The sequence below is a fragment of the Nilaparvata lugens genome, chromosome 13 (genome assembly GCF_014356525.2).
Source record: "Nilaparvata lugens isolate BPH chromosome 13, ASM1435652v1, whole genome shotgun sequence".
Classification (NCBI taxonomy): Eukaryota; Metazoa; Arthropoda; class Insecta; order Hemiptera; family Delphacidae; genus Nilaparvata; species Nilaparvata lugens.
This window is the reverse complement of record NC_052516.1, coordinates 4,346,443-4,370,610: the sequence shown is the minus strand read 5'-3', so window position 1 is coordinate 4,370,610 and position 24,168 is coordinate 4,346,443. Positions and strand designations below refer to the sequence as shown.

General features: G+C 36.4%; 1 protein-coding gene across 3 annotated transcripts in view; it reads right to left on the bottom strand.

Moving 5' to 3' along the window:
* Positions 1-2,281: 2,281 nt before the first annotated feature.
* LOC111053856 (ran-binding protein 3) overlaps positions 2,282-24,168 on the bottom strand; it is a 29,073-nt gene continuing 7,186 nt past the window's right edge. For 2 of the 3 annotated variants that reach the window (XM_039439613.1, XM_039439615.1), the window contains exons 3-11: positions 21,362-21,724; positions 20,727-20,815; positions 19,817-20,134; positions 16,900-16,962; positions 15,958-16,059; positions 12,941-13,075; positions 9,443-9,628; positions 8,640-8,735; positions 2,282-4,353 (exon numbers count right to left, since the gene is read on the bottom strand). In XM_039439613.1, the coding sequence (XP_039295547.1) occupies positions 4,204-4,353; positions 8,640-8,735; positions 9,443-9,628; positions 12,941-13,075; positions 15,958-16,059; positions 16,900-16,962; positions 19,817-20,134; positions 20,727-20,815; positions 21,362-21,724 (1,502 nt within the window). In that variant the 3' untranslated portion in view covers positions 2,282-4,203. The remainder of the gene's footprint in view (positions 4,354-8,639; positions 8,736-9,442; positions 9,629-12,940; positions 13,076-15,957; positions 16,060-16,899; positions 16,963-19,816; positions 20,135-20,726; positions 20,816-21,361; positions 21,725-24,168) is intronic. The other variant, XM_039439614.1, reaches the window with a different exon arrangement.

The window sequence follows — 24,168 nt, the reverse complement described above, 5'->3', positions numbered from 1 at the left end:
TTAAGAGAATAAGAAGAATATACATGCTAAAGGACGAACTTTAAACCCTTAAAAACCACCCTTAGAGTTAAAATATTGCCAAAAGATTTCTTAGTGCGCCTCTAAAGGGCCAACTGGACATATACCTACCAAATTTGAACGTTTTTGGTCCGGTAGATTTTTAGTTCTGCGACTGAGTGCCATTTAGCTTTTATATAATATATAGATAACAGAATCAGAAAAGATAGCTTATGATATGCTATTACTGTATTTTCTATGACTAGACATTGTTTCTATTCTAAATCATTTGTCATCATGATTTGCTACGAATCACAAACCCAAATACTGAATTTCTTACCTCTGTACTTGTCAGGCGTGGTCTGAGGTGTCTCAACTTCAACCTGCTTCCCTTCGTCTTAGTCGTGGGTTCGAATCCAGCTCGAGACACGATTTTTTGACAATCTCATTCATGACGAAAAATCAAACGCTAATGTGGACAAAAAAAAAAGAAAAAAAAAACCATCATATTGTGCATGCATAATATTATATTGGTAAGGTTGAATGAACAGTAAGGACCACTTTAAACTGTAACGCTCAGTTGCAGAAAAGCCTGTCAAACTTTAATCATGATTAAATTCCACGAGAACCGATCAAAGTGGGCCTCTTTGAATAGAAGGCTTCTCGGATTTGTTCTGGTGGCAATTAATCTTGATTAAAATTTAACAGGCTTTTGCACAACAGTTCTAAGTTAGGTTAGTTGGGAAGTATTGATATTACTAATAAGAAGTTGAATGTTTGAAGTAAATCTATAACTATAGCTGATAAGGTATTTTCTATCTTTGCTATCCACTAACAAAAGCTGTAATTAAATCAGTAATAAGCCCTGTTTTCCAACGAATTTCTGCTCTGCTGAACCAAAAAAGAATACCGTTGACTCTTATGGGAGTGTTCACATATGTTCAGTCTGCCAGTGTGAATCCTCCCATAAAATGATTTGCTTCACAGAGTTTTCACACATGTTCAGTCTCATAAAGGCTTTTCTGCCGAAACAATAACATTGTTTCTTATGGGAGTGTTCACATATGTTCAGTGTGAATCCTCCCATACAATGATTTGCTTCACAGAGTGTTCACATGTTCAGTCTGCCAGTGGGAAGCAAATCATTGTATGGGAGGATTCACACTGAACATATGTGAACACTCCCATAAGAAACAATGTTATTGTTTCGGCAGAAAAGCCTTTAGGCTTTGAAGCAATGATTTGCTTCACAGAGTGTTCACACATGTTCAGTCTGCCAGTGTGAAGCAAATCATTTCATGGGTGGATTCACATTGGCAGACTGAACATGTGTGAACACTCTCATAAGAATCAACGGTATTCAGGTAATCAAACGGTATTTTACACTGGCAGACTGAACATGTGTGAACACTTCCAAAAGAATCAATGTTATTGTTTCTGCTCAACTTTAATATTACAAAACAGGACTTCATCAGAAAACAGGAATTATCTTAGAGAAAACATAACATAAGAAGATTTCCCTTGGTATACACCGTACTTCACCTACTAACAAATTCCAAATTTATAAAGGATACTAGCCGTCAGGCTCGCTTCGCTCGCCATATCCGTCTAGCCAGGGGGCTCCGCCCCCTGGACCCCCGACTGGATCGTCCAAGAATGAGATCAGCAGGCTCGCTTCGCTCGCCTGCATTTTTCATTTGCGCATTTTTATCATATGTTAGGACAATCCAGTCGGGGGTTCAGACTAAACGGATATGGCGAGCGAAGCGAGCCTGACTGCTAGTAATATAATATTCCCAGGATTGAAGTAGCAGTGCCCAATCAATTTTTCCGCGATAAATGCATTTAAATCTTCAACTTGGTGCCAACCTAACAAAGTCAACTCAACTTAATGCCAACCTGACAAAATTATTAATTTAGTTGCCAGTTAACAACTGTTTCGAAGAGGTACTCTATCTAGATTATAGTTCTATAGTAACATATGATATGGAAATTTCAACTATTATAATAATTAAGAGATTGGGAGAAGAAGAATATACATGCTAAAAGACGAACTTTAAACCCTTAAAAACAACCCTTAGAGTTAAAATATTGCCAAAAGATTTCTTAGTGCGCCTCTAAAGGGCCAACTGAACATACCTACCAAATTTGAACGTTTTTGGTCCGGAGGATTGTTAGTTATGCGAGTGAGTGAGTGAGTCAGTCAGTGAGTGAATGCCATTTCGCTTATATATATATATATAGATATAGATAGATGAAACCAGGTTGAAAAGAGACAAACATAACTATTTCCAACATATTTTAATTTATCTAATATCATAGGAATGGTTATTTTTTTACTTAAGACGACGAATATCAACTTGATTTTATTTTACACAGTATTTAGTTACAGTACATATTTCACAGAGGTTGTTGTAACTACAGAAACCTCAAAAAGCAAATGCAGTATCTTGGTATGGTTATCAGAGAATTATGGATATTTATTGGCCAAATATTCATTATGATTAGGCCATTAATGTATTCTGTTATAAAAGTATTCAAACATTTTTGTAGAATTAAGATACGAGAGAAGATAACTGGTAGTAAAAATGGTAAGATACAAAAAATGGAAATTACAATGGAGATAAATTTGAGATTAAAGTGGGTAATGTGAAACAGGGGAGGATAAATTGAATTTGAAATAACATATAGCCAATTCAATTGGACTCATAAATTGAAATATATAATGAGTTCAATATCTGAATACTTTGAAGATTATGTTACAATTCTCAAAAAGAAGACCTGGGAAAGGAGAATCGCTTTCCTGACAATGAAATACTGTAACGGAAAACTGAATTCAACAGAGAATAAACTTATCATTTTTAGTAGGTAAGTTTTTCGTTAATTTGATTTCAGGGAGAAAACTGACTTAAGATGCAAATACAAAATAGTATCGTCCTAAAATTTGGAGAATTAGAACTGTAGTCTCAAAATTCTTGAATAGGTAAGGTAATAAAAATACATCAAATTTGAATTTTAGATAATTTACACTTATGAATATTTTTTGAATCAATCAATTTTGTATACACTATTACACTAAGTAGGAGGGGGGGGGTCACCTCATCACCTTCAAATACACAGAAACAAGCATAGTTAATAAAATAATTCAAAACAAAAAACACGGAAAATAAATAAATTAATATCTTCAAATGCATTGTCGCTATTATAAAACGCACAGAACACTTTACAACTAACTTTCAAAACTAATAAAAATTCGTATTGTCCCTTCAAATCTTTGTAGGCATAATAAATAAATATTTCCGAAGCTTGAATAACGGTTGAAATTAGAGACAAGCAGTCTTTAAAAGCAATCAAAATATATTGATTACGGATCAATATTAATCAGTAATTGATATCATAGAGAAACAATAGCGTAAGTAGATATCCCATGGTATAGGGAATTCATGTAGCAACTTTTACTGTTATCTCAAGCCGATTACTGTCGATTATTGTAAATTTTTACTGTTTTGTTGGGGTGATAGTGCATGAACGGCACAATTTGAGAGACTACCAGCGTCACATAGGTGCATAGGAAAGAACCACGTGAAATATCGGCTTGGGATGACAATAAAAGTTGCGACATAAACGCCCTATAAGTTACCATGGGATATCTACTTATGCTATCGTTTCTCTATGTTGATATTTTAATAGAGATTACACTCTGTACAAAATTACTTCTTACTTGGAATGGAAATGCGCAGGGGATAAGGCATACAGCGCCAGGGATACAACGGCGGCTATGTTGCCGTTGTGTATCGGCCAGCGTTCTCTAATTTCCAGTGAGTATTCAAGCGCTCATGTTAAACTTAGGAAGTTTCCTCTTTGCAATCAGACTCGACTGACTCTGTTCGACAAATTGGCAACTGCGCTTCCACCTATGGCTCAATCCATCACTGCAATTGGCTGATCTCCCTCCATTTCACTGCGCCGCAAATTCCTCCAAGTCTGAAGTAATTTTGTACGGAGTATAATATTGTGATGATGGGGTAGAATACGCTTTTATTCATCAACTAATCACGAAAACATAGTAATTGGAATAAAATAATAATTGTCACTTCTTCGAACAAATATTGAATAAGTTTCGAATTGTCATCAGTCATACACAGTAGGTTTGAAGAAAATTTAAATTCTAGGTTGTTTTCTTCCTCTTCTTCTCCTCCTCCTTCTTTAGCTAGGACTACTGCTGGTGCATTCTTCCGGTTCGCCTGTTTTCTCCTCATTTCCGTTGCCATTCTGACAAGTAAGCGCAGTTTCCTTTTGTTGCTTTATTCGTGCGTCCAAAACTTTGAACAGCATTTCACTCTCCGAAGGACTCGACTGAAGCAAAAAGAAAAAACTTGTTAAAAACCAACATATTTCACAAACAAACAGAACAATTTTATAGTGAAAATATCGATTCATTCAACTGTACAGTTAATTCTTTCCGGTACACCTGTACTGGTAAGAACTCGTTACTGTGAACCTGATGAATTTTTGGAAGTTGAAAGAATAAGGGTCAGACCATATCAAGCGTTTTTCAGGCGTTTCAGACAGCGTTTTTAGAGTCGGCAGGTCAGGAAGCTCTCCGATTGGCTGATTGGGTTGTCGCCTAAAAACGCTTAATGTGGTCTAGCCTTGAACCATCAATCACTCATTCATATATTTAATGAATAATGAACAATTTGAGTGAGGGATTGTTAAATTTATTTTATTTATTACATTCTACAATCACAATATCAAATTAATGATTGGGAGAGAATCAACAGGATAAACCCGAAACTGTTTCTCTCCCCAATTTTGATAAAAATAATCCAAATGAAGTTATCAAAAAACTTTTGTAAAGATCACAGAAATTTACAGTCCGTATAATATAAATTATACTAAGAATTTTGTATCTGGGTTGATCAGAAAGATGAAACAAATGATTATTACTCTTGAAAATGCATCAATAAATTGAAAAATATTAAAAAACATGATACATTTAGATGTAGAAGAAAACTATATCTTCAATCTGAGCTTTACGACCACCCAACCATGACAGGGTGTTAATTTGAATAGGAATTAAATGCAAATTAAATAGGAATTTAAGTTCAATGTAGTTCGTTAAATTTTCAATAACTCAACAGGAATAAGAAGCTATCAAACAATCATTTAATGAATAATGAACAATATTATTCTACTTTCTGAAAGGTACAATAGGCTTCTGCCCAAAACTGTGCCTATTCCAATTTATATAAACCGAGATATAACTGGAAATAATAAACAGAAACTAGATAAAATCGTATAACGAGTGGAATAGGTAATGAAATGTTCTTTAGCAGAGTTGTCTTTAGCAAAGTCTTCTCCACCATTGAACTTACAACAAGGTGATTTTAATATAGATATTAATATAGGTAATTAGACAATTTTCAGACAAACTATACTTGATACTTACTTTATCTCATATTTCTATATTTATGTGTCACATATTCTTCTTTTCTTCATCATTTTTTCTAATCTTCTTTTTTTTATTCTTCATTTCTTCTAATCTTCTTTTTTCTCCCCTTGTACCAATACAGTAATGGGGTAAAATATAAATTAGCATTCACTACACATAATAATAAATGAAACTAAATTTTAAAGTTCAATGTAGCTTCATTAATTATCATGTATTTAAAAGTAATTGAACGTATTAATAGTGATATCATCACCCTCACAAAAATAAAAATATCTGGCGTGGGACACTCACACTACTTTCCTTGCCTTTATATTATTACTACTTGTTTATACTACTAAGAGTATATAATACCATATAGAAACAATAGCATAAGTAGATATCCTATGGTATAGGGCGTTTATGTCGCAACTTTTACTGTTATCTCAAGCCTATAGTACACGTAGTTCTTTCCCGAGAAGCTTTATGACGATGGTAGTCTCTCATATTGTGCCGTTCATACACTCTCACCCGGTCAAAACAGTAAATATTGACAATAATCGACAGTAATCGGCTTGAGATAACAGTAAAAGTTACGACATAAACGCCCTATACCATGGGATATCTACTTACGCTATTGTTTCTCTATGATAATACTTGTTTATATCCATCTACAGCCCTGTAACGAAGGTATGATTTCCAATACATCGACATTTAGCCAACCTATACAACACAGAATCTATTGTTTCTTTTCCGTATTAATCAGGGGTATTGGTAACTCACAAAAGTTCACTCTTCTTCTTCTTCTTTCATAATCTTCTTACGATCTCATGTTCCTTTTCATTATATCATACCATAGAGAAAAGATAGCATAAGAAGATATCCCATGGTCTAGGTCGTTCATGTTCCAAATTTCAAGCCGATTTTTTGTCAACTCAAGCCGACTACTGTCCCTTATTACTGTATATTGTTGGAGTGAGAGTGTAAGAACGGCATAGTATGAGCATAGAGAAACAATAGCGTAAGTAGATATCCCATGGTATAGGGAATTTATGTCGCAACTTTTACTGTTATCTCAAGCCGATTACTGTTGATTATTGTCAATTTTTACTGTTTTGTTGGGGTGAGAGTGTATGAACGCCACAATTTGAGAGACTACCAGTGTCACACAGCTGCATGGGAAAGAACTACGTGAACTATTGGCTTGGGATAACAGTTAAAGTTGCGACATAAACGCCCTATACCATGGGATATCTACTTATGCTATCGTTTCTCTATGGTATGAGAGACTACCAGCGACACATAGCTTCATCAAAAACAACTACTGGGACTATCGGCTTGAGTTAACAGTGAAATTTGCAATATAAACGCTCTATACCATGGAATATTGGGCCCGTTCTGTGTACATGGAATGTGGTAAATTGTCCGATTCACAATTTACCAAGTAAAAAGTTCCACGTTCCATGGGAGGAATTTTGACAGATTCTGTTCCAGAATCCTGTTCCAGCTCCAACTTTCTGCCCCACATTCGAAGTGTGGTAAATTGTCCGACCTGGTACAGTTCCAACAGGTTCCAACTATCTGAGCTCTCATTGGTCGATCATTGTAGTCTGCTTGCTTCTCTGCGCTGATAGTTTGTTTACCATAGCATAGTATACATAACCAACAATATGATGTTTGATAACCATTCATTAAATGAATTTTTCTCGATAGAAAATTTGAGAGTAATGGAATAAAAGAAATTTCCACTTTTCTAGATGGTAGGTTTGTAAAACAGCCTTTCTTCATACACGCAGCTAGTAAACGACACATTTTGGTGTAAATCAATTTTATATGTGCGCGCCAAAAGCTTGAACCAACGATTTTGAAATGACGTTCCATGGGAACATTTTGCACTAGTCACGTGATGGAACAATTTACGATTGGAACTGGAACAATTTACTGTACACAGAACGTACACATCTTCTTATTCTATCTTTCTCTATACACACATAATGCAATTGAAAAGCGAATTATGCTTAATATTAGTAATCCCTTCACTATTTAAAATTATTAATCACTATTATTGACTATATTTTTACAATGAGCCAATTTTTGCGATGCACGGGTCAAACTAGTTCTCTGTTTGGGATTCTATTTTTTAAAGAAATACGTTAAGACCTATTCAATCTCAAAGGACCTCTTGGATGGTATTTATTAGTAAAATACGTGAAAACCTAATTAATCATAGGACCCTCTCAACTATAAAAACTATAGTTTTTATAGTAACTACATTCCAATCAGCCTGAACATAGTGACAATAGTAGTTTCCACTAGCTGCGAAGGGAACACGGAATTGAAAATATACAAATAAACAAATGTACATGACATTTCCAATTCCGAGTTCCTGCAGCAGCTAATGGAGGCTACAAACGTCCCTGTGTACAGGGTGCTTTATACTAAAGCCCGGTTGCACAAAAGCCTGTTACATTTCAATCATGATTAAATTACAAGAGAACTAATCAGATACGGTTATTTAAAAAAAACTTACTTCTCTGATTGGTTCTCGTAGCATCTAATCTTGATTAAATTTAACAGGCTTTTGTGCTACAAAATTTCAAATTCAAATTACTATATAATCCGCAAACTGGCAGCATCCATGTAAAATTGCTGTTAGTATAATTCTGAAATGTTGATTGTATTCAACTATTTATTTATTTACAATGCAAATGACACTAATGTATGTAATAACATTGAAAGATGAAATAATAAGATAGTCCTTGTGCTATTTTTCTTCCAAATTTATAGGTGACAAAGTCCAAGATAAGGTTAGAATTTCACATGTACAATTATTATAAAATTTTAGTCCAAAATAAACATTAAAACTATAAATTTTGAAATAGGATGGCTTGAGTTAATAAATTAATTAGAAATATTCCACTCAATTGCCACAACGAATAATATTGAGTTATTTAAGAAAATTTGGAACCATTCAAGAAACACAAACTTGTAAACACTAAACTATTGTATTACTCAAAGGCAGAATAAAGATCATTTTCATTTTTCATTTCATCCTGAATGCTCCACGAATATTAGAATATTGGGGTGTTGTTCTGTACTAGGAGATTACCCAGGAATACAGAGTTATCCGAAGTTATAAGCAAACTTTCAAAACATCGTAGATATACAAAAACTATTCAAATTTGTCAATTTTTACAGTTGAAATGCTCACCGATATGAGGAAAATTTTAATCTGTCCGTTAGTGTCCATAGCAGTCATTCGAACAATTTTCCTGTTCGGCTTCTCTATTTTCATATCGGCCCAAATCTGGAAAACAGGAGAACAAATTCAAGATATTTCACAGGAAATACAAAAAGCTTCCCACATACTTTTATCAGAGAATAGGAATTGTCAAGGCATTCCCAAACACACAACACAAAAAGAAACAATGAATCACAAATACTCCTGCGTGATATAGAAGCAAACTTTTCAATTCCTTGAGTTGTACTAGTGTGAGTATAGCCATAGAGAAAAGATAGCATAAGAGGATATCCCATGGTTAGGTCGTTCATGTCCCAAATTTCAAGCAGATTTTTAACTCAAGCCGATTACTGTGGACTACTGTTTTGGCCGAGTGAGAGTGTAAGAACGGCACAGTAAGGCTCAACTCACACTTACGCGACTCAGGTCGAGAAGAGACTCGACTCTAGTCGAGAGCATGTGCTTCCAAATGGTGACACTCAGACAAGTCGATTCTAGTCTCCGCGACTGTCACCATTTGAATTTATAGGTGTGGAGTATTCAATATTGCATTCAGAAACTGCACTACTGATTCACACACCATAATTTGATATCAAACTTCCAAACTTTGAATGAATTCTACGATCATGGGATATCTTCTTATGTTATCGTATAATATCACAGCACATGATACAGTATCAACACAGTATGATACATTATCATTTCAACTTGATACACAACCCCATAATTTGATAGAGAACCTCATATTAATTTGATTCGATTTTGTCACTGACCTTAGTGTTGAGCAGCACCCTGAGACTGCCAGACATGCGCACAATGACCCTTGACGATTGCGCATGCGCGTTGGTTGCTCGCTTGGCCGCGCCAGAGCTGGGCGGGTCGTTGACCCTCAGCATGCCGTGAACGCCCTCCGAGTAGTTCAGCTTGTTGTTGTCGTACACAAAAAGTTTGCAGTCCATCTGCGAAACAACAAAATTCGTTTAAATTTACAACTAGAGCTGAGAAAATTGTATCTTATTTCCAAATAGTCCAGTTGTCTAAAGGTTTTTTCAACCCTAGCTACGCTAAAATACTTCTAATCTCCTAATGATAAATCTAAGCTACAAATCTGTTCCGTTCACATCAGCGTAAAGTGGCTTTCAATGTTGGTAGATAGGACGGCTCTTCCTAAGACGTGTTTAACGTCGAGCGCTTAGCTCTAGAGACAAACTAATTCCGCTAATCGCTCCAGCTGTACTATTCACTTGCTGCCCGAGCATAGCAGGCGTAAAACCGTGCTTTAAAGGTACACATACCAGCGGCTATTATTGTGTCTATAAAAGAAGTTTAAGCATCAACTTTATTCATCAACAACAGCGCTACAAGTTGCTATGAATTTGAAGTATATAGAACGAACATTGAATGTGAAACAGGAGTTTAAAATGCATAAAAATTCAATTTTTTTCAGATCTTCAAAAACAAAGTTGACGTAGTTTTTGCAATATTGAAGAGGAGACTTTCATATTTTTCTCAAATTTTTCTGACCAGTAGTTTTTGTAGGGTATGTGTACCATCTGCCTCAAAAAAGTGACTTTTGAAGCCCTATTGTTAGCTAACAGAAGCTGATAAAAATATTTCAATAGCATAGATTATGTCCTAAGAACCTGTCCAATATATGAGAAAAAGAAAAAAATATTTCTTGAAAAGAAAATTGTTGAATGCACAACCTTAAGCTTAGCGTAGCGTAATGTGAAGATATCTTCAGGCTAAGGGTAACCGTCCACTGGAACCGTTTACGTCAGTCTAGTTCAGTAGTAGGCTGGTTGCCAATTATCGAATTAACTACTATCATAGCCACCACAATTTTTCATAAACAATGATTATATTGAGATTTTGAAAACTGAATAAACAAATATCCACTAAATTAATTATTCATTACAATAATCTTATCTTCAGATCGTATTAGTTCAGCAATCTTTGTCCACAGATTCCTTTGAACATCACGACGATGATATATTTTGTCTCGCATATCCCACAATGGAACATGCTCTTGAACCAAACTTATCAACTTTTCATTGTCCATAATTAAAACTTTATAAAACAGAACAAGTTCAAAACAGACAAGACTGTGAAACAATTTTGAGGTTAGGATGATGTTGTCTCAGCTCGACTTCTTCCTGATAGAGCCGGAAAATCTCATTCAATTCGGTTCAAAAACTTGATCGGCCGGAGACGGCCGTGCACGGACGTATGAACCTGTTGCAATGGACGAGCATCTATAGCTTCCTTTGTTGGGGGATCGTTCGGTAGTTTTCGGCCGATGCTAGTTAGGACGAAATCGGTTCCAGTGGACGGCCCACCTAAGGGAGTCTGAATCCTAAAGTAGTTTAAATATAAGTCTAGTGAGTAGAAGGATAACTAGCTCTAAATGACGCTGATACTCTGTTAGGCTGGGCGTACACCGGTTAGTCAAGACAAGACAAGACATGATCAGACACGTTTAGTCACAATACTTCCCATAGTTGCTTATGAAGCAACACACCCCAATTAGTCATTTCAATTAGACATGACTTCATAAGCAGTAATGTGAAGTATTGTGACTAAACCTGATTAGTCTTGTATTCACTAGCCGGTGTACGCCCAGCCTAAGGCTAGGCACACACCAGTTAGTCAAGACTAGTCACGTTTAGTCACAATACTTGACATAGTTGCTTATTTATTTATTTATCACATTGTGTACAAATAAATAACATGAGGAAAGGCACAACAGGCTCATGCCCAAAACTGTCCCATTTCCAATTTATACTATACTGTCCAAATCAAAATGTTGGTTATGTCACTTTCACTTTTCAAAATACAATTCACGCTCCTCAATATTCAGATAGAGTAAATTTTGAATCAAATAGGTATTATGAAGACATGTCTAATTGCAATGACTAATCAATGACTAAGCAACTATGTGAAAAATTGTGTCTGATCATGTCTCATGTCTAGTCTTGTCTTGACTAACCGGTGTACGTCCAGCTTAAGCTGTCACAAACAACATTAGAATCGAATTCATTCTGTAAACTGTTAATAATATGTTTCAATCAGTAGGTTCACAAATTTCAAGAAGGCCAAATCTACATAATACGAGACAATAGAACTGCGTGCATTCATCTGCTTTTGGCATCAATATGTAGTCAATATTATTTGTGGCTCCAATTCCAAGAGAACGATTATGATTTGAAAGAGATTTTCACAATTAATGTTCAAAACTTCAGTCTTTTCAGTAAACTTAAAAACTTCATATTTCATTCCACAAAACTTGAAGACAGAACAAACGGCCCCAGGGTGTGTATAATTACATTATGACTTATACATGAAAACAAGAATCTCAAAGATGGAATTATCAACTTACCAAATTGGAAGAATAACAATCTTGCAAAGTCATGCTTCAATGATACTATTTGAAAATACAATAACACATAGTTTGTAACCAAATAAAATGAACGTTAAAATGCTCCAAATTAGTTTTAACTAATCAATTATTTTAATGAAAAGTACTTAAATAAATAAATGAATGGAAAATGAGACTTACTACACTGTATAAAATTAAAAAAGGAATACCGGTAACCAATAGACTGTTGATGAAAGATAATTTTATTACAGAAAAATCAAACAAGACCAAATTTGGTTAATCATTCTACTAGCGTAGAGAAACAATAGCGTAAGTAGATATCCCATGGTATAGGGAATTAATGTCGCAACTTTTGCTGTTATCTCAAGCCGATTACTGTCGATTATTGTCAGTTTTTACTGTTTTGTTGGGGTGATAGTGTATGAACGGCACAATTTGAGAGACTACCAGCGTCACACAGCTGCATGGGAAAAAACTACGTGAACTATCGGCTTGGGATAACAGTAAAAGTTGCGACATAAACGCCCTATACCATGGGATATCTACTTACGCTATTCTTTCTCTATGCTACTAGTTAGTAAACGATAACTATTTTGTTTCAAAACATTTTATTCAAATTGAACATACACAAAAATGTACCCAGTGTTCTTTAACAATATCGATTATCAGTTTATTGATAAGTTACACAAACAAGTCAATTGATAAAAATAAACAATAAACAAACAAAATATGAACGAACGAACAGATAGAAAAAAGAAACAAACAAGTCCTACACGCATTATGGGAATTCATTAATAACTGTAGTTTGTTTTGGAACATGCACAATACCATCAACAAAACCACATTAATTTTCATGCACAAGGATTTCAGTTGATTCAGCATTATTTTGTACCTGGAGGATGTTGTTCTCTTCTTCTTCTCCAGTCACCACCGCCACCTCTTCGTATTTCCTTTTAATCGCTCGTGACTCTTCGTACTCCCTCGCCGCTTCGCTTAAACTTTTACGATTTTTATCTTCACTATTTTCCTGCGAATTGAAAATAAAACACGTAAAACTTACAACGGAATACTCACAAAATACATTATATCTTCACTATTTTCCTGCAAATTCGAGAAAATCTCATCAAACAAATACAAACCTTTAAACCTGTTATAGAATGAATTGTATATATATTATATAAACTCATGTTATTTTAATTATCCACTGCTACTGCTGTATATTACTTAAAGTTGATTACCCTGATCTACTTTCAGCCTACTTCATTTTATTAATCAATAATTTGATCTTATCTACCTATATAATTATTTTACTCTACAATTTTCTGTTTTTTCTCTTAAATATTTATATTAATTAAAACTTTTACAATATTTCCATTAATAAATAAATCCTTAGTTTAATTAATTAAATTAACGTTTTGTTAGAGAGTTAGTGGGGAGGATATTTTTAATATTCTTTCCGAAGAATGGACATTGATATGTCCAAAGCTCCGCCAATTCATGTAGATGCATAACAATATAATTATCTATAGTTATTATATTACAAATTGCTTTTTCATATCATATACAGTTCAATAATTATTTTCTTAGTCTATATTATGTAAATTCATCTATAATTTTGCTGTATTGTAAGCTATTGTATATAAGTGTATAAGCCAGTATATTGTAATCTACATAAATAAAGTACTCAATCAATCAATCAATCAAAGTAGAACATTCACAAAAGAGATTAGACAAACACAACATTCACCATTTGTTTGAAAATAATAGGAGCTAATCAAATTTGAATAATGACAATTTGTTCAAAGTCAATGTGATTGGAAAAAGGAACAACAAATCTAAATCATGTGAACCATATACAGTAACTAGATGCTGTATAAATTGTATAAAAGACATAGCTGTCCTTACTTAGCCAAGTCATCCTATAAAGAAGTCATTCTATTCCGAATACAATAAATAACATGGATTTGTTCACGCATTTCATCTTGTTGACATTTACACGTCTTGACAATAATTGGCAAATTATTTACATGTTTTATGAACATCTTAGGCCAGGCGCACCCTAGTTAGTCAAGACAAGGCAGGATCAGACACGTTTAGTCACAGTACTTCACATAGCTGCTTGTGACGCGACTCACACTGATTAGTCATTGCAATTAGACATGTCTTCATAAGCAACTAAGTGAAGTATTGTGACTAAACGTGTCTGATCCTGTCTTGAATTGACTAACTGGTGTGCGCCTGGCCTTAGTAGATCATGAGGTTACCCTTTAAATTTCAAACAATTAAGCTGGATTTCCAAATATGAGTTCTATATATCAGTCTGTGTCCGGTACAGCGAAAATGTTATTTCTTCGAGCTCTAGTTTTAAGTTTTTGACTAGTTTTTTCTAGTTTTTGACTATCTATACTCGCTCGGCCGAGCTGAGTGGGAACAGCCCCATAAGAACTCATGTCATGAGAATAATGGGCCATATGAATAAAGTTGAGCATTTGCTTATACTTCTAAAATATGGAGCATTTGCTTCATTTTCTATGAATAAACGTGAGCGAAACCTTTTGCTCATGCTCATCAAAAGAATAGTTTGAGCATTTGCTCAAAAGTAAAAGCTTATACTCAAAATTGTATGAATAAACTAGATTGCATTTGCTCAACTTTTGAAGAAAATGCTTCAAAAAAGGTGAGTCTAGTGCAGCTTATCACCTTTTGCTCATAAAGTAAAATGGCTCAACTAATTCGTATGAGGAAGAGGAAACCATACCAGACACAATTACAACCAATAGTTGAGATCTATAAAACTATTTTTAGATTCAACTATGATATATATCACCATTATTCCTTCAAAAGAATAATTAATACAAAAGATAGCAGTTACCTGATATAAAGATAGCCATTACAAAATAGGAAATAGACATTTAAGAAGATGAGAGTGTAGACGATTATAAGAAGGCTATTAATATTATAAGAAAATGCTGAAGATTATTATAGAGATGACATTTTTTCACACTATTAGGCCTATTTGAAAATTCTAAACTCAACTAACCTAAAACTCTATTCATAAATAGAAAACAGAGAAGACGACGCAAACACAAGAGGTGCCCCCCTACTTGCATATTTAGCGTTTCCGTGAGCTATAAAAACAAATTAAGGCTTCAAAAGCGAATCAGCTGATGAAAAATCTTTAAAATAAGTGAGCATAATTTGCTGCAGAGTTCAGGAGCATAAGGTAAGAGTATAAGGTAAAGCTTATTCATATAAAAATAAGCAAATGCTTTTGCTTCTACCTTTTGCTCATGAGCAAAACCTTATGCTCCATGCTCTTGGTCATGAGCAAAACCTTATGCTCCATGCTCTTGCTCATGAGCAAAACCTTATGCTCCATGCTCTTGCTCATGAGCAAAACCTTATGCTCCATGCTCTTGCTCATGAGCAAAACCTTATGCTCCATGCTCTTGGTCATGAGCAAAACCTTATGCTCCATGCTCTTGCTCATGAGCAAAACCTTATGCTCCATGCTCTTGCTCATGAGCATTTGCTCTGGTTTTATTCATATGGGCCATTATCTTCATTGTACCGAACACGTACACTGTAACTTATAAGTGGGAATCCAGCTTAAAATATCAAACAAATATTAATACACTCGGGTGCTTTATTATATAGGCTAATAGGTATCATGATACACGAATTGCTATATATACCCTTGAGGTACATATGGGCGACTATCTCAAATATATTGGATTGTATTCTAAATTATCCTTTAATTTCTAATGAAAATGTATCTTTATGTGTAATTCTCTGAAACTGCAATCATTATGCTGAGACAAAAGTTTTCTGCTGACCAAATCGATCAACATTTGTAGAATGATCACAAGAAATCAAGATAATTTCAACAAATAACTGTTCATTACTCACCGTTGATTTGTCAGGTAGTTCTTTTTGAATCACAGATGAGAACAACATTTCTGATGTGCCATTGGTGGTAGCTGTACTTGCAGATGAACAGCTAGCTTCACCCTGAAAAAACACAAACAATTCAGTTATTTACTCTAAAAATTGACTAATTTCACTATACAAATGCTAGAATCATCCACTAAATAGATCCTACAAGAGTTCAACTATTTGACTGTGGGATTCGAACCTACAATGATGAAATAAACTATCCTGAAGTCCTGAGATCAGAGCTGTTTAGTAAAATTTAATAACTACAATAATAATTATAGACTAATCCACTAAAAATATATCAGACAAAAGTTCAACTACTTGATCTGTATAGAATTCTAACCTACGTTGATGAGAAATCTACTAACCTAAAATAGATCTACTTGATTCAGAGCCAAATTCAATAATAAAATTGATCAATATCACTAGAAAAATAATAATAGAACAATCGAATAAATGAAACATCAAGTGTGTGATTACATTGAATGCGTAAATGTAAAAGTGCACGTCAGATCATGCATGAGCCGAAAAACAAAATCTGGAGAGTGCACATTGAAACAGGTTGTGACTTGCATGTAGCTGCTCACACTGACCGCAACAAGAAAGTGCACGCGTTCAGTGTGAGTATTCCTATCGCTTTATCCATAGTATGTTTCTCATCTGCGCGCTTGGTCATGCATAACCAAGCGTGCACTTGCACATATACACGTTGAATGTAACCACACCCTTCGATGTTTGTACTACTTCTGAATAGTCTAGAAATCTATCCTCTTATTCAATCTATACTTCATTATATACCATCCTAAATCTATCAATAACATCCTAAATTTGTAGAACAATACTTCTTGGGTTAGAGAACTTCCATCAATTTTATCAAATCAAAATCTAATATTGAAATGTATTGGTGAAACTTACATTATTCGATACAGAAGCAGACGCTGATGAAGAACTAGCAGCTGTGTCCAAGGTACTCGATTCCTGGGGAGAGATTAAAATGAGTGTCACTATAATATAAATATCAACCTCCAATTAAAATAGTGTACATGATTATAAGTATTCAAAGCACGAGCTAGACCTACGGGTCAAAACATACTGGAACGGCGAAGGTAGGGTACAAGATAGCCTACCTGTAGAACCCAAAGGTTTCTATTTTTTGTGATTTCTAATTTGAAAGTCTGCAAATAATTTCTGGGGAATAATCCAAAGTCTGAAGTGAATTGAATAATCTGGAGTGATCTGTGGTCTAGTGGATAGAGTGCTTGCTTAAGGTAGACGCACACAGATCGTCATCGGACGGACGGCACGCATCGGACGGATCGGATTATTGAATTTGATGCATTGTTTTCAATTATAATAATCCGATCCGTCCGATGCGTGCCGTCCGTCCGATGACGATCTGTGTGCGCCTACCTTTAGCAACCTAGAGATCCCGGGTTCAAACCTACTCAGAGCCAAAAGTTTTTTGAACAGGTCACTCCTGTGTTATCGGATGGGCACGTTAAATTGTCGGTCCCGGCTGAAGTATGACAGTCGTAAGTACAATTGACGGTTCAAATTATATAGTCAGGCGAGGTGGAACATCCGTCATGAACTCCCCACAAATAAAAGCCATAAGTATATTTTTTTCTGGGGAGTAGAGCTGTCTTACATCCATCACACCAAATTCATTGTAGAGCTGGTCTGATGGATAACGAGGTGGCCTCTGCTTGATGATTTTAATTATTAGTTTTTGCACCTTTATAAGGGGGTCAAAGTGCACGTAGTTTGTTCCTCCGCATCCTACAATTCCATAGGTAAGCAAAGACTCAACTAAGAAATAACAGACCATATTCATGCACTTCTCATCTATTAAGGCCGGTTTCCGAGCTCGGAATTCAACTAAGTCCTAGACTTTAAACATCTGAAGTCAGAAAATTGGCTTTCCAGAACGGGGCGTAGTCGCAGCTTTTTTAACAGTAGTTGTAGTTTTTATTTTCTCATTTCTATAAATTGGAAACGTTTTTCCTTGACGAAATTAGACATTCCCAAGTAATTCAAAATAGCTGAAACTTTACACTATTTTCTTAACAGCTGAAGTCAGAAAATTGGGTTTCCAAAACGGGGCTTAGTCGCAGTCATTGTCATAGTCACGTTTGAATTAAATTTCGAAAAACTAAAAAATTGAACACAAAATAGATTAAAGAGAAAATAGTGTAAAGTTTCAGCTATTTTGAATTATTTAGGAATGTCTAATTTCGTTAAGGAAAAACGTTTCCAATTATAGAAATGAGAAAATAAAAACTACTACTACTACTGTTATAAAAGCTGCGACTACGCCCCGTTTTGGAAAGCCATTTTTCTGACTCCAGCTGTTTAAAGTCTAGGACTTAGCTAAATCCCGAGCTCGGAAACCGACCCTAAATGTTTTCAGCATTAAGCCCGGCCCTAGACGCTCAAGTTTACCATCAGTGTTTTGCTCAAGCAAAAGACGGATCGTTTGGTTCAAGCAAAAGACGGATGTAAAATTGCGTCCACACGCATCGTCTTATGTCGTCCGTTTTCCTATTTTTGTGCTCACGAGCTCAGTTCGTCATCAACTATGGAATATATATTAACAACATATATTAACGCTATATTTAACAACATAATGCCAAAAATATTACTGTTAATCGCTAAATGGCCTCGTTTACATGTCATATCTCGAGACACAGTGATTGTAAATGAATTGAAATTTTGTAGATAGTATTCTCATCAACAATATAATACATCTTAATATATCATGATAGTAAATCATAATATCAATATCAAATTCTGAGAGTATTATGAGAATCAAGAAAGAAAAGAAAGGGTTAAATCACTATCTCCGCAAACAAAGCCGTAATGCATTCGTGTGACGTCAGCACAGGAAGGGCTCCTACACCAATACACATTCGTTGATTTTAGCTGATCTATATCAGCTACAGTCTGTGATATATTACTTTTAACATGAAGAGGAGAAACCCATTTTCTCCCTCCACAGTTTGTAGCGTAGACACAGACGGACATCCTGCGTACAATTGGATGCACCGTGTCATTTTGCTTCATGTTCTTGTGATGAAAACATCTCTGTAACATACACAAACCAATATAGGTACCTGCTGACCAGAAAACTACTTGGAACATTGCCAGCAATAGCTGGAGGGGAGTGTTGCCGCGTCGCGTTGCAAAGCTCTCTCACACAGACACAAAAGAAGGAGAATGCTGCTATGTAGTGGTAGTGATTAGTGGAGGATAGAGCATCGGACCTCTCCGTCTTCGAGAAAGAGCCGTGTTAAAAGTAATTAATAATAATAATAATAATAATAATAATAACTTTTATTCACTTCATTGTACAATTTTACAAGTATAATTTATCTCGCACTTTAGTGTTTCTATTGGTGTAGGAGCCCTACCTGTGCTGACATCACACGAATGCGCTACGGCTTTGTTTACGGAGGTAGTGTTTGAATGGCGTTATAGGATGTATTGTAACAATCGATAAAAAAACTTGCTTATTTTCAAGTACTCGCGAGGCATTTTATTGAGTTGAGGGCGCTGAATACGAATCTGAAATCACAATTTCTCTATCTCCATTTCTACACGATTTAGGTTTTAGTGGATAAGCAAAAGACGGAAGGTTTGATGGAAAAAGAATCCCGGCCGATACATTTTAAGTTTGACGACTTAATCTTGAAGACCGTCCGATCCGTTTTACCGTCCAGACGCAACGACTTACATGCTCCGACTTTCGCTTGAGCAAAAGACTGAAGCTAAACTTGAGCGTCTGGAACGGGCTTTAGGTGAAATAAATGAATAGACTAATGTGTCGACTCACCACAATGACGCGCTCATGCAGATTCTGTCCGAAAACGAATCGGCTAGCCGTAGAGCCGGCGGCACTGCTCGCCACACCACTGCCCTCCCCTCCACCTACACCTGCCTTGGGCGCAGGCGCACTCAGCGGCACAAACGACAGCGAGGGAGTGGGCGTGGCGGCTGAGTGGGCGGCGCCAGCACTGGTGGTGGGCGTGGCCGCGGAGGACGAGGGCGTGGCCGAATGGGTGGTGGTGGTATCCACAGAGGAGGAGGGCGTGGCCACTGCAGTACGTGTCGGACTACTGGTCGAGCTGGTTACGTTTTCGCTGATTACCTGCTGCAAAACATAATACACAATTAAAACATCAAGTGCCGGTTTCACAAAAGCCGGTTAGATTCAAACCGTGGTTAATTCCATAAAAGCCAATCAGAGAAGTCGTCTTTCAAAAATGCCTTCTCTGATTAGTTTTTGTAGAATTAATCGCGGTTAAAATTTAACTGGCTTTTGTGCAACCGGGGCCAAGTTTAATAAATAAAATGAGGACAAACATAGCCTATAGTGAAGTCTGGCAGTGAAGAAAGATGGAATAACAGGGTTACAGATTCTCTATGCCACTGTATTTGACTCTATTTTGCCACAGACTGTACTAAAACACCGCCATCTATGGGATAGCTGTAACTCTAATCTTCCAATTGCATTTGATCGAATATTAGTTTTCATTTTCTTTGATAAGATAATCAATTTCATGTCAAAAAGATTACATTCATGAATCCCTTGACATAATTTGATTCAAAACTTTCAAAACACTGAGATCATATTTTTATTCTGAACTGGATCTAAGTTCATCCCAGTTTATAGGTTGAGCTTTCTCTACCTGTGAATTGGAGCTAAGTTCGTTCGAGGTTATAGGCACAAAATGAATGCTCACCAGTGAATTGGAGCTAACTTCGTTCGACGTTATAGGTATAGCTTTTTCTGGCGCACAGAGTGGTTCTGCCTCAGCCGAGTTCTGTTCTTCTGAAACATAAAAACAGGAACACAATCAAACACATCTTAGGTCCGTAGCAGTTTTTTTTTAGAAGCATTTTCTGTCAATTTTCTGACTCGATCCACGTTTTCCGGAGTACAAACTTGAAAGGGGAAGACCAGGTGATTTATTTTTCATCACATAACCAGTACTTCTAAACGCTGTAGCTCATCGGAGTACAGTATTTCGATCAGGCACTCCACATTGACGTCCAACTCTAAAATAGTTTATTTTATTATTCTAATTTTTACAAGAAGCACTGAATGAGAGAGAAAAACTAAGGATACTCCTTGTACTATTTCTCTCCCGTATTTAGATAATAATTTAAAAGTCCGAAATGAGGTTATGATTCCACTTTTCTGAAATTTAGTTCTTTTTCACTATAAAACAACGGAAACTAAGGATTTTGAATTTTGAAATATTGACGGAAAAGACGTTACACTGTGGATCTTTGCTATCTTTTCTCTATGATGAAGCTAATCTAGAACTGAGCACAACTATCTTTAAAACTAGAAATAACTCTCAATTAAACTAACCTTGTGCACACTCATTGGTCTCACTGCTAGCAAACGGACTCAACAGCTTGGGCGCTTGTAGCTTAAAGGGGGAGGCACTGCTTCCACTTCCCCCACCACCGCCACCCAACTGGGAGGGACGCAGCACAAGCGGCCGGCTGGCTGGAGAAGGAACTGCGCTGCTATTGGCCAGTAGGCGTGGTCTCGCTCCGCCACTGCTGCTGGGCGACATGCTGCTATTGGCCGGTAGGCGTGGCCTCGCCCCTCCACTGCTGCTGGGCGACGCCGATGATTGGCTGCTCGAGCACCGAGAGGTGGTGAAGAGGGGGGAGCACACGCTGAAACTGCTAACCACCAAAGGTGACTGCGGGCGGAGTTTATCGTCTGCAAACAATCAGAGAAAATCGGTTTAAATTGGAGAGAAATTATTATAGAAATAAACATAGTAGTTAAAAGAAGCTGTACGAGAGAACATGAGAAAATTCAATTGCATTTAAGAAATCTTTGAGAATGTAGAAATGAACAGAGTTAGTTAATGATGCCCCCTGTGGGTTGGGGGAGCTTTGAGTCGAACATCGTACTCAAGAATGTGTTGAAAACCAGAATTCACCCACAGCATCCATGCTTGTCGTAGGAGGCGACTAAAATGGACCTCAAGGCAACTCCAGAAGTTGTCTTGCCTTCAAACCCACGGGATCTGCCCCATCAGGGCAGTTTCGGAGGGGCAAAAAGAAAAACCAAGAGACCAGAGATGGGTGAAACTCCAGGCACAAATGTGTGTCAAGAGGCTGAGTCAGGGGTGGCCGGGCGCCCTAGAGGCAGCTTGGCCGCCCCTTCCTCAGCGGAAGGACCTTCAAAGAAGGCCAGGAGTGGAACTCACGTAGGTCACGAGTACTAATCAGTCTGAAGAGACTGCCAAGTATATCACACTGGATTGCGTCAATCAACCAGGTGATGAATGGGATGTTAGTATAGTGAAAAACTGCTGGTTCTTGTAAAGGACACAGGTATTGGTTAGCCTAACTAACATACTACTTGGGAACACAATAAGCTTCGGTTGACGTGTGGGGTTCTTTGAACCTTTGGATCCTTGAATCCGTCCCTTCAAAAACAATAAACAATAGTTAATGGTTTATCAGAGATTGACAATGGTGTAATAACCGAAACCAGTCTTTCCAAGTATCAATAAATCTGTGATTTTTGACAATTTCTTAGTCTTTTTCATTTAATAGTTAATGATACTCTAGAAGACATTAATAACACTCGCTGCACTCTACCCTAACTTACTTCCAACTCGTGATTTTAAAATCTCTCAATACAATCATAGCATTACACTATTTTACCTATGATCACCAAGTTGTGATGGGCCTAATAATAGTACTACATTAGGACACCAGCGTTTTCCATGTTCTAAGCAAACTGGGACACCAGTGAGACATCAATGGTGTCTCAGTGGTGTCTAAGCTTGTCTCGAGTGAAACACCAGTCGGACACCAAAATGTACCTAGTGTAATAAGCGCAATAAATAAAAAATCTGGTGTGGCGCACTCACACAACTTTCCTTGCCGTTATGAAAATTCATCACCTGACGCTAGTGTTCCCGCGCATCTCAAGTCTACTATTCAAAGATTTGAGCCAGCTGGTGACAGGGCAATAACGCTGGAGACACACATGAGGTCTGCTATCTCTTCATAGTGAATGATTTAATAGAATCAACAATAATTTGCAATTGAATAATCACATTTTCTCGAATTTAAAGCTTATTTTCAATTTTAGGTGAGAATGTTACTGAACATTAATTGTAGAGATTTTCATGCTCAATCTACTCCACTTGATTTTTTTCGTTTCAATTGTATCTGAAGCCTGATAATTGGGAATCTATCTGCATTGATGGAGCGAAGCTCCTGAAATTTTTACAGATATGGGACTTGTGGCAGTTGATAGAGCTTATCGATGACTATTTTAGGTATGAATTTGATCAAAATCGTTGGAGCCGTTTTCGAGAAAATTGCAAAAAACCCTGTTTTTGACAACATTTTCGCCATTTTAGCCGCCATTTTGAATTGCATCAGATCGAAATTGTTCGTGTCGGATACTTATATCGTAAGGACCTTAAGTTCCAAATTTCAAGTCATTCCGTTAATTGGGAGATGAGATATCGTGTGTACACAGACGTACATACACTCATACACACACACACACACACACACACACACACACACACACACACACATACAGACCAATACCCAAAAACCACTTTTTTGGACTCAGGGGACCTTGAAAGGTATAGAAATTGGGGTACCTTAATTTTTTTCGGAAAGCAATACTTTCCTTACCTATGGTAATAGGGCAAGGAAAGTAATAAATGCTTTATTCAACCAATAAAAATAAATAAATTACATTGCAATCACATTCAAATAAAAACCAATTTCCCATAACTTGTTCAGACTCTTGGAATCACACTGGTTTCCTAATGTAATATGGGCCTAATATTATCACTAGTGCTCTAGATTAATAACAATGTATACAGGGTGTTTCAGAGGTAGTGTCGAACATTCTAGGGTATTGTTGCTGGATGATAGACTACAAATGTCGTATCTGAAGTGTCCAAAATTCAGCGGTTATCCTTTTATAGCTGCCATTTTGTTTCTTCACTCAAGAATTTTCATCTCGAGAACAAAATGTTGTTATTGATCTGAAATTTGTCTCGAATGCTGTCAAGAGCTACAAAATTGCAACTATACAAAGCATTGGTGAAGCCTGTGGTGTGTTACGGAACGGAAACATGGGTGCTTACTGCTGGAGATATGCAGGTGGTGAGAAGAATC